The following is a 12,175-nucleotide window of genomic DNA, read 5'->3' as shown; positions in this document are numbered from 1 at the left end:
GGAAACTAAACCATTATGGTTTAAGCTCCTTAATAACTGTCCAATAAGTAGTTTGGGCACAGTGAAAAGAAAAGGCTGCAGTTTAATCCCTGGACTATATAAAACCAGCTTATTTCAGTGGATGGTGGTGAAGAGGGGTCACATTGTCCTTCTGCTAAGAAGGGAGGAGAACAGTCAGGGTTCTCTCTGCAGATTATGAGCCAGCAGACCCCATGAAAAATGCAAAAGTTAGGTGAGGACCTTTGAAGGAATATTATATCAACACTAATGAATTGCTGGCCACTTGGTCCCTATGGAACAGTACTTGAGCAATGGATAATCAGAAGCTTTTTCCCAGGATGGAAGAGTCAATTACTAAGGGGCATAAGTTTAAGTGCGAAGGGCAAGGTTTAAAGGAAAGATACAAGGCAAGTTTTTTTTTTACACAGAGGGTGGTAGGGAGGTAGCGGAAGCAGATAAGATAGTGACTTTTAAGAATACCTTGACACATACATTAATAGGATGGGAATAGAGGGATATGGCTCCTGGAAGAATAGGGCAAAGTAGTTCAGTTGGGCAGCATGGTCAGTGCAGGCTTGGAGGGCTGAAGGGCTTGTTCTTGTGCTGTAATTTTCTTTGTTCAATGAGTGAACACAATCAGTGAAGAAAATTAATGGAATAAAACAAAACTGATTACATCTTTTTTGGAATTAACTTTTTAAAAAGTCATTACAATAAATAGACATGTAACCAAAATGGAAAATTTACATACCCTGGGTAATGTTTGAGAAAAAAACGTCTGTTCTTTCTCAGCAAGGCTGATGTGAGGCAGAAACTTGTCTGTAAGAACCTTCAACATGCCTTGAAAAATAAATCAACAGATATTAGGCCAATACTCCATGGAGCTTCAATGCTATAACTGAAATATACAGGACTTTGAACAGATTTGACATGGAGAGGTTATTTTCCCTGGCTGGGGAATCTAAAACACAAGGCATAGTCTCAGGATGAGGGGTCAATCATTTTGGACTGAGATGAGGAAAGATTTCTTCGCTCACAGGATTGTGAAGACTTGGAATCTTGTACACTACTGTGTTGTACATTAAGTATATTTAAGATTGAGATAGAATTGATTTTTGGTCTTGGCAATCAAGGCATATGGCCATGATTGCACCAAATGGTGGAGAAGGCTCAAGGGGCCATATGGTCTACTCTCTCATCTATTTCTTATGTTCTTATGAAAGCGGACTAATAAAAGCAGGTATGATGCAGATGGAGCTGAAGGTTTTATGGAAAGCTGGGCGGGAAGTATTATCCAGATATTTGGGGTAATGTACATTTATAATAAACATGTGAAATCCTATTAACAAAGATTGAAAAGAAGGAACAAGGAGGAAAGGGAAGAGTCAGAATTGGAGTATGCAGGAACAATGGGGAGGGAGGGGATAAAATTAGAACCACAATTAATTAAAGTCTAAAAGATCACTGCAAGAGCATCAACATGGCATAGGATATAGGAAGACAGCAGAGTGAGAATGAGTAAACCTGAATAAAATTTCTAAAAAGATAAATGTGGATAAAACTATTTGAGTTCCCACTGCCATGCCTTTTATTTGAAAGAAGTGAATGGAACTAAGAAGTTGTGCAGCATGAAGAATGATTCCATACAGGGCAAAAAGGATAGTTATGCAGAAGGGGGACTGCTTATTTGCTATTTAATTGAATGGAGAGTCTGGAGTAATACATCCAGAATGAAAAGGACGAAAATGGGGCCAAATAAATTGTTAAGAGGCCATCAGATAAAGATGAGTTGGTACATAAGAAATGATAGAACCTTGAGCTCCATCTGCATCATGTATGTGACAGGAGCAGGCTGGAACAACTGATCTACAGTGACATTTATGCTAGCGCATCTTTTGGAGGAAGCGAAAACAGGTTGTACAGAGTTTGAGAAATATGAAATCAGCAGTGGAAAGAGAGAAGATCTCTAGAGACATGGGATGTGTATCATCTACTAATTTTGCTTTCTACTGTAAAATTGATAGATTTTCTAATTATTTCCAGTAACAAAGTACATGGAAAACTAAGTCTGTGTAGAAGTACCAGATGCTTATGAACAAAGTATGTTGCTCATGTTAAACTATATATTATCTATTCACACACAAAAAAGTAATGTTGATTTGTATTATGTCTCAGTTAGTATTATGTAATTAAGTGGCCTCCTGGCCCATCACTAGTGACTCTAGTCTCCATCAATGAACTAGTTTCATGGGGATCCTGATGCTTATTGATTATTATTAATTATGGATCATTGTGGTTTTGTCAGGCAGAAGGGGTGTGCCAGATGTTGGATAATTCAATAGCTGATTCATAGAATGCAGTAGCCAATTGCTACTAATTTCCTGATCTCAGATTCCCACATCTGTAATCAAAAAGGAAATCCATCTTTATAGAACTGTTGCACAACAGCTTATTCATAAAGCCTGTTCAAAAATCTTAGGTGAGTAGGAAAGTGGAGTATAAGCCCAAGATCATCCATGGTCATATAGAATGGAGAAGGTGACTTGACTTGCTGTATGGTCAACTCCTGCTCCTATCTCGTATTCTCACTTGGTCGAATTTTCACAACTAGGATGGATTAGTCTCAGGGAATTGTGAAGAACTTTAGAAGGAAATTAACATTTAGATAAACGGGAAGGAGCAGAACTTTAAGTACTGAAAGCTGTCCTCCCTAAATATTTTAAATGTTAGGTATGCAAATAGAAAATAATATATAGGCATTATTTCAGCTCTTGATTCCGTCTCCATGATTAATTATTGAGCTCTACAGAAAGATACAAGACTGCTAGTATGTGTAGTCAGTACTTACACAATTGTTCATTACTGTTCTCACTACAGTGATATATACAGTAACTGGTGTTAAAGAGAATTTCACTAATAAAACATCAATTACTGAGTAATTATATATGAAATATGCAAAATTAACAATAGCTGGGAACAAACAACAAAATATATCAAGTTAAATGTAAGGTTATAAGGAATAGAAACAAGAGTATGTCATTCTGCCCATCAAACCTGGCTCACCATTCAATCAGATCATGTTGATCTGATTGTACAGAATCCCTACAGTGCAGGATGAGGCCATTCATCCCATCTAGAATCATAGAACCCTACAATGCAGAAAGAGGCCCTTTGGCCCATCGAGTTCACACTGACCACAATCCCACCCAGGCCCTACTCCCATATCCCCACATATTTTACCCACTAATCCCTCTAACCTACACACCTCAGGACACTAACGGGCAATTTTTTAGCATGGCCAATCAACCAAACACGCACATCTTTGGACTGTGGGAGGAAACCAGAGCACCCGGAGGAAACGCATGCAAATATGAGGAGAATATGCAAACTCCACACAGACAGTGACCCGAGCCAGGAATCGAACCCAGGGCCCTGGAGCTGTGAAGCAACAGTGCTAACCACTGTGCTACCGTGCCACCCCATCTCGCCTGCATCAGCAACAATCCCACCCAGGACTTATTCCCACAACCTCACATATTTACCCTACTAATCCACAGCCAATCAACCATGGCCAATCAACCTAACCTGCACACCCTTGGGACTGTCGGAGGAAACCCACCCAGACACAGGAATGACATGCAAACTCCACACAGACAGTGACCCGAGGCCTGAATTGAAGCCGAGTCCCTGGTGCAGTGAGGCAGAAGCGCTAACCACTGTGCTGCCCATAAATTGTGCCTTAATACCACTTTCCTGCCTGCCACCTTCTCTTCCCCCTCCCCCCTTCCCTCCAATAACCCCATCCATTTCAGCAATTGGGTATAGAAGAGCTATGAGGGGACAACATTACACACTAAGCTGGTTTCAAAGAACTAATCCAAGACTATACTGGATAAAACACACACTGCTTCAGGGAGCATCACATGCTCTTTAACAGGTTGGAGGTGAGTGTGACCCAAGGGCTCTGGCTGCCTGCCTCTCTGTTACTGTCTTGTCCTTACCCATATCGCCCTTGAGAGGAAGAATAGAGTCTCCAATGGTAATCAGAGCCTTTACAACCTATGTACGTACACCAGTTAGGGTGCTGATTGTCATGTGATAGATAACTAAATAACAATCTTATTAGTTTGATCAGACCCAATGAGATTATGCTTTCATTACATCCTTTTAAAAAAGGGCACTTGTGCATACTGATTCCTTGCCATCCAGTGCCATTGTTATAACTCTAAAGAAAGGCACACTCGTTGGTCTTACGAGTTAAACAGAGCTCAACCCCAACGATTTCTAAATATCAAATTAAGAGGATCATCCTGAAGAGCAAAGATTTCCCTGACACAAATTAATTACAAGTTTGCTACAAGTATCTTCACTTCCAAACTATTTCATTGACTACAAAATATTTGGTAGTTGGGAAAGGCACTACTTTATATAAATAAATAAATACAAGTCCTTACTTTTTTCCACTTAAAGCAAGATACAAACTACAGTATAACTACAATCAGCAATTCCCTGTCTGAAACCAGTGGTATCAATGACAAATGGCTTCAAGTCTCAACTCCGTAACAGACAAAAATGGGACAATATTATCCTCTTTCCTCTCCTGTCAAATTGTATTCTAACTCAGGACTTTAGTTGCAGTTACAAGATAACTGCAATTGAACTTCCTATGCCATGCCCAAAGGTGGTCCTGGGAAAGATTTCCATAACTTATAAACTTTATCCCAAAATTCATTACTTAACACATATTTTGTTAAACGTTAATTTTAATGAATCAAGAATAGTCATGTGTTAACTCTGCCAGGATGTGTACTGGTAACTTCCTACTGATTAGTACTGGCAACAACAAATCAATGGAACACAGCTTCCAATAGGACAGTGAAAGGATATGATAAGTTCAGGGAAAACATGCCCCATCTTCCTCTTGCACATCTCCTCATTCCACTGGCAGACCTCTTCTAATAAACAATTCCGGGACATTGTAGAGGTTTACGTCACTTTGAAGGTACTCCAGGTTGGAGGAAAGCCGGGCAGTATAGTGGGTACTCTTCGGCGGGATAAGTCAGAAATAAAACTCTGCAAATATCTGGCATTTCAGTAACAGTTGGAGATTCACAGGGAGGCCTGGTCGCTGCGGCTGACACCACGGGCTTATCATCGGCCGCCAGTCACTATTAGAGATGCCAGTAAGCCTGCCACCAAATCCGACACAGACCCGGATTTATTTTCACTCAGCCTGGTGCCTGTTGATGTTAATATGTCGGAGTGGTGTTGTGTATCCAGTCAAACAGACTGATCTCCCCCATGCCCGCTCTCCGGCTGTACCTCCCTCCCGGCCGAACACAGCGTGCGCATGCGCGCAGACTGCCAGCCGGCCCACGGCCACTTGCACCGCGCATGTGCAAACTCATTCAGCCCTGAACAGGTTCAGACAGCTGATGGACATGGAGCACCTGACTGTATTGTGGAGGCTCTGCCGCTCTGGGAACAGTTACTTCTAAAAGTCCCTCGTACAATCATAGAATCCCTACAGTGCAGAAGGAGACCATTCGGACCATCGAGTCTGCACCAACAGAGTGTCTTACCCAGGCCCTTTCCCCCTGCCCTATCCCTGTACCCTGCACATTTTGCCTTTGCTCACGTACACAGCTTGGAGCACTAAGGACCAATTTAGCTGCACCAATCTACTTAACCTCCACATCTTTGGATTATGGGAGGAAATCCACGCAGGGAGAATGTGTAAACTCCACACAGACAGTGACCCTACACTGGAATTGAACTCAAATCCCTGGTGCTGTGAAGCAGTGGTACTAACTACTTTGTCACCATAACTGCTGCTGTTGTCAAATACATACTTGCACAGCTTGAAAAAGATAGCACTGGCATAGTTGAGTTGGTGCTGGACTTCCTTACTGATTTTAGTCCCTTGGGAGAGGTGGCTGCTGAGATATGGAAAGTGCTGCGTGTACTCTGTCTACATGGATGGTGCAGGGGACCATCCATGACCATCTGACCTATGAAAGGTTGATGAAAGACCTTTGCCCTTCAACGATAGGTGACACTTTTTACAGGTGTTGAAGAGGTCATCGCTCACATATACGTCTTGGAGCACTAAGGACCAATTTAGCTGCGCCAATCTACTTAACCTCCACATCTTTGGACAATGGGAGGAAACTGGAGGAAATCCACGCAGGGAGAATGTGTAAACTCCACACAGACAGTGACACTACGCTGGAATTGAACTCAAACCCCTGGTGCTGTGATTTCCTGTACAGAGTGAACCATCACACAGCAGTCATAAGAACATAAGAAATAAGAACATAAGAAATGGGAGCAGGAGTAGGCCATCTAGCCCCTCAAGCCTGCCCCGCCATTCAATAAGATCATGGCTGATCTGTTGTGGCTCAGTTCCACATTCCCGCCCTCTCCCGATAACCCTTAATCCCCTTGCCTATCAAAAACCTACCAACCCACGTCTTAAAAATATTGAGCGAGGCAGCCTCCGCCACTTCAACGGGCAGAGAATTCCAGAGATTCACCACCCTTTGAGTGAAGAAGTTTCTCCTCAACTCCGTTCTAAACCGCCCCCCCTTTATCCTGAGGCTGTGCCCTCTAGTCCTACTGTCCTTTCTGAGCGGGAAGAGTCTCTCCACCTCTATCCTATCCATCCCATTCAACATCTTATACATCTCAATGAGATCTCCCCTCATTCTTCTAAACTCTAATGAGTACACGCCTAGTTTATTCAGCCTCTCCTCATAGTTTAACCCCCCTCAACTCCGGAATCAGCCTAGTAAACCTCCTCTGCACTCCCTCCAAGGCCAAAATATCCTTGCGTAAGTGCGGTGACCAAAACTGCACACAGTACTCCATCTGCGGCCTCACCAGTGCCCTATACGGCTGCAGCAAGACTTCCCTACTTTTATATTCAATCCCCCTCGCTATGAAGGCCAGTCATTTGCAAACTGAAGGTTGTGGATGTCCTTGGCAGTCAATTTTGCTTTTGCCTGGAAGTGACTAAGGTTGAGAAGTTTCCTGTCCAGATGATACTAGATGCTGACACAGAATGGTAGATCATCTTGTATGAGGTGGACAATGACAATCAGGTAAACAAATGGGGCCAATCACACAACCTTGTTTAACCACAGTCCGGATGTGAAGTGTGTCAGTTTCAGATCCAATACTCAGGACAGTGGCATATCATTATGCAGGGGTCTCAGGATGGTGACAAGCTTCAACAGCCGACCAAAGCATCGGAGGACAATTTAAAGAATCAGATCACAGAAGAAGGCAAGGAACAATTCTTGGCTTTGCTCCCAGCATTTTTCCTGGATCTGCCTAGCCACAAATGGAGTAAGAAGTCTCACAACACCAGGTTAAAGTCCAACAGGTTTATTTGGCAGCACTAGCTTTCAAAGCCTCAAGCTCCTTCTTCAGGTGAATGATGACTTGTGTTCACAAACAGGGCATATAAAGACACAAACTCAATTTACAAGATAATGGTTGAAATGCGAGTCTTTACAGGTAATCAAGTCTTAAAGGTACAGACAATGTGAGTGGAGAAAGGGTTAAGCACAGGTTAAAGAGATGTGTATTGTCTCCAGCCAGGACAGTTAGTGAGAATTTGCAAACCCAGGCAAGTTGTGGGGGTTACAGATAGTGTGACATGAACCCAAGATCCCAGTTGAGGCCATCCTCATGTGTGCGGAACTTGGCTATCAGTCTCTGCTCAGCGATTCTGCGTTGTCATGTGTCGTGAAGACCATCTTGGAGAATGCTTAGCTGAAGATCAGAGGCTGAATGCCCCTGACTGCTAAAGTGTTTCCCAACTGGAAGGAAACACTCCTGCCTTGTGATTGTTGAGTAGTATTCATTCATTTGTTGTCGTAGTGTCTGCATGGTCTCCCCAATGTACCATGTCTCGGGACACCCTTTCCTGCAGCATATCAGGTAGAAAACGTTGGCCGAGATGCAAGAGTATGTACCATGTACATAGTGTCCATAGTGTCACGTCGGGGGTTCTTTGTACAATGGGTTTCAGGATGCCCTGGATGTAGCCGGAGAGGTTCTCACACAGGGTCCCATTGCCTGATACGATGGGACGGCTTGGTGTGTTGGCCTTGTGTATCTTCGGGAGGCAGTAGAGATCTCCAATGTGTGCAGTGCGTGGGATAAGAGTGAGGAGGGTGCTCTAAAGGTGGGAATCAAAGGTCTTGATCAGTTTGTTGATTTGACAGGTGTGTTCTTTGGTCGGATCTGTGGGTAACTGTCTTGTAGTGTTAAGAACATAAGAACATAAAAGAACATAAGAAATAGGAGCAGGAGTAGGCCATCTAGCCCTTCGAGCCTGCCCCGCTATTCAATAAGATCATGGCTGATCTGTCATGGCTCAGTTCCATATTCCCGCCCTCTCCCCATAACCCTTAATCCCCTCGCTTATCAAAAACCCATCAACCCGCGTCTTAAAAATATTTAGCGAGGCAGCCTCCACCACCTCAACGGGCAGAGAATTCCAGAGATTCACCACCCTTTGAGTGAAGAAGTTCCTCCTCAACTCCGTTCTAAACCGCACCCCCCCTTTATCTTGAGGCTGTGCCCCCTAGTCCTACTGTCCTTTCCGAGCGGGAAGAGTCTCTCCACCTCTATCCTATCCATCCCATTCATCATCTTATACGTCTCAATGAGATCTCCCCTCATTCTTCTAAACTCTAACGAGTACAAGCCTAGTTTATTCAGCCTCTCCTCATAGCTCAACCCCCTCAACTCCGGTATCAGCCTAGCAAACCTCCTCTGCACTCCCTCCAAGGCCAAAATATCCTTGCGTAAGTACGGCGACCAAAACTGCACACAGTACTCCAGCTGTGGCCTCACCAATGCCCTATACAGCCGCAGCAAGACCTCCCTACTTTTATATTTAATCCCCCTCACTATGAAGGCCAGCATCCCATTAGCCTTCCTGATCACCTGCTGCACCTGCAGGCTGGGTTTTTGCGACTCATGCACAAGGACCCCGAGGTCCCCCTGCACCGTCGCCTGCTGCAGTTTTTCGCCATGTAAGTAATAGTCCTTTCTACCATTATTCCTACCAAAGTCCCTGGTTGTTCAGTTGCCAGTACACTTCTTTGTGGTAATACGTTCTGTTCAGTGTGACGGTGGCCCCTCCTTTGTCTGCTGATTTGATGACAATGTTGCAGTTGGCCTTGAGAGCACGGATGGCATTGCATTGTGCTTGAGTGACGTTCGAGGCTGCTTGTGAGTGCAGCAAATGAATCTGGCATTGACGCACAAATGGACATGCATTAAGGACTACTTTGTTTTCAACTCTAGTGCCTCTGACTGATCCAGTTATAATTTCTGGCAAATATGTACAATTGGTGCTCTTCACATCTTGGGAGCATTGTCATTATACGCAGTCCTGGTCAAGAAAAAGTTAGAACTACTGCAAATAATCAAATTACAAAGCACACTTATCAGAAAACTAGCCCTAGCACAACAAATGCCTTCTTTATAATAAATTGTCTTTGACAATTATGAAATATCATTTAAGTTTCATTTTATTTGGTGCCTGTAACAAAATCATCAACAACAGCTATAAAGTACAATGAGGAAATTTCTTGAAACAAAAATCTGAATGGAAAATTTACCAATTTTGAGATAGTAAGGGACTTATGGTAAGCCTTGCAGATTGATGCACAAATGAGTGTGCATTAAAGTTGGCTGCAAAGACTTAGTACAGCGCTTGGAAATATGATCTTACTTTTCTTTTTGATGGTATCTGTTAGTTTATTCAATTGCTCTTTACTTATTTTGTCTGATGAAAATTTTCATATTTTAACTTGTAGGAGGTCTAATCTGACCTCATATAACTTTCAAATGTTTTAGTATTATCTTGATATTAGATTATGCAGTGCCTAAAATAATCACATGATGCTTCCCTATACATTCCTCCAACCATTTTTTCAGCAGCTTACATAGATTTTACAACAAGCATCACAATCAGTTATAAAATTTAACACATGGATTTCTTTCATACTTCTTACTGTCTTTAATTACATTTAGTACTGAAAGGATTTTTCTTCTCCCAAAATCCTTGACTAGGACATAATATTTTTTCCAGAGTTTTGATATTGATAGCTGGTTCTGGGTCTTGTAGTCAAAAGAATGCAGTCTGCACAATTTCCCTGGATAAATTGGCAGTATTTAAACTAGCCAAATGATAAAATGTTACTCTCAGTTTCAAATCAAATCTGTGTTTTTTAAATTACTTAAATAAATGCTAAGAACTTCAAAAGCTTTTGTTCAGTTCAAGTTTATAATGAATCTTTTTAAAAGAAAAGTTTGGCTGTGAGATAAATTTGTTTATGCACCTGTTGTAACTTTTATGTTTTATAATTTTCAGAAGGCATAGTAAAGGCTTTTTCTTGTCCTAGTTTTAGTTACTTTTTCAAAGCAAATTAAAATTAATTTTGAAGTCAATGAAAACTTTATAATTTTCTTGCCTATTTCTGGTGAAAAAAGACTATCGTATAAGGAAGGTGAAGGCAAAGGACCAGAAGATGTTGTTTAGGGCCACATTTCCTGACACTTATTTACAAAATGCAGCTGGAGTGGTCCATTTTCCACACCCAGCACTGCAAAAGCAAGGTGCCAGATCATACTCTTTTTTACACTATCTGATTTCCCAGTTGATCAACTCCTCAATAGAAAAATTCTCATTTTCAAATCCTCCCATGGTCTTGCTGTTCCCTTTCTCTCTGATCTCTATCTGTCTCACAACCTCTGAGGTACCCGTGCTGCACTAATTCTACCATCCCTGATACTAATCGCTCCACCAGTAGTGGCCAGTCTTTCACCTTCAAAGGCTCTGATAAAGTCCATCTCCACTTTACTGTTTTACACTGCATTTTACTGTGCTTTTTAAAACCTACACTTTGGCTAGCTTTTGGCCATCTATCTTAATGTCATCTTAGATGGCTGGCTGGTTAATCTTCTTTTATAATGGCTGTGGGAATCACCTTGAAACTTTAATGATGTTAAAAGCACTATATGAACAGAGATTGTTACATGTGCAAAGGCGACTGGTTTCCCACCAGTGAAACAGTCCTTTTGTGATTAAAAATATTCTTTAAAGTGAGGACAACCTCTAAGCAATCTCAAACTTTTCTGGTATTGACACGGGTAGTTAAAAGGGGACTGTTCTTGGCTCTTTGTAGGAAATTGCGACTGACTTTATGTAGATTGTTAATGGCCATGTACAGGGGATTGTTCCTGGCTCTTTGTAGGAAATTGCGACTGACTCTATGTAGATTGTTAATGGCCATGTACAGAGGATTGTTCCTGGCTATATGTTTAGGATTATTACTGCCTCTGACCAGGAGATTGTTCCTAACACTGTGTAGGGAATTGTTACTATCTCAGTGCAGAGGATTGTTACTGGCTGTGTGTGGGGGATTGTTCCTCACTGTGTATAGTGGATTATTACAATCTATGTGCAGGGGATTATTACTGGCTCTGTGTAGAGGATTGTTACTGTCTGTGTAGGGGATCAGTACTGGTTCTATATTGGGGATTGTTATTGGCTCTGTGTAAGAGATTGCTCCTGGCTATGGGTAGAGTATTGTATAGGGGAATAGGGGGAATCATTATTGTCTGTGTAGATCAGTATTGGCTCTGTAAGGGGTATTGTTACCATCTCAGTGCCAGAGATCGTTGTGCTCTCTGTGTAAGAGATTGTTACTGGGTGTGTAGGGTATTATTCCTCACTGTGTATAGGGGATCAGCACTGGTTCTGTGTAGGGTGTTGTTACTGGGTGTGGGGGGTATTATACCTCACTGGGTGTGTGGGATGAGTGCTGGTTCTGTGTTGGGTGTTGTCACTGGGTGTATAGGGTATTATTTCTCACTGGGTGTGTGTGTGTGATCAATGCTGGTTCCGCACTCACTGCTCTTGCTCTGTTCTAGTCTGTGCTGCTGAGCACTCTCCAAAATAGTCCCATTTAGCTCACTAATGTATATCCTGTAATAATTAAAAGTGGACTCGCAAAAACAATGGATATCAATTTATACAGTTATTACAATAAATATTTTATTACTGTTCAAACAGTTGAGTATTAGAAAATAGTATTTTTTAAATAATGAAAAGATTGGACAGGCATTCTCCGCGGACGGGTGTCGGGGC

General features: G+C 42.1%; 1 protein-coding gene across 2 annotated transcripts in view; it reads right to left on the bottom strand.

The window, feature by feature from the left end:
• firrm (fignl1 interacting regulator of recombination and mitosis) overlaps nucleotides 1–5,327 on the bottom strand; it is a 49,871-nt gene extending 44,544 nt beyond the window's left edge. For both annotated transcript variants that reach the window (XM_080195642.1, XM_080195643.1), the window contains exons 1-3: nucleotides 4,889–5,327; nucleotides 2,849–2,889; nucleotides 752–840 (exon numbers count right to left, since the gene is read on the bottom strand). In XM_080195642.1, the coding sequence (XP_080051768.1) occupies nucleotides 752–840; nucleotides 2,849–2,889; nucleotides 4,889–4,977 (219 nt within the window). In that variant the 5' untranslated portion in view covers nucleotides 4,978–5,327. The remainder of the gene's footprint in view (nucleotides 1–751; nucleotides 841–2,848; nucleotides 2,890–4,888) is intronic.
• Nucleotides 5,328–12,175: the final 6,848 nt, after the last annotated feature.

Source organism: Carcharhinus amblyrhynchos, chromosome 9 (genome assembly GCF_965287045.1).
Source record: "Carcharhinus amblyrhynchos chromosome 9, sCarAmb.v2.hapA, whole genome shotgun sequence".
Taxonomy (NCBI): Eukaryota; Metazoa; Chordata; class Chondrichthyes; order Carcharhiniformes; family Carcharhinidae; genus Carcharhinus; species Carcharhinus amblyrhynchos.
Note: the sequence above shows the minus strand (reverse complement) of the source record. Positions and strands in the feature narration are given on the sequence as shown.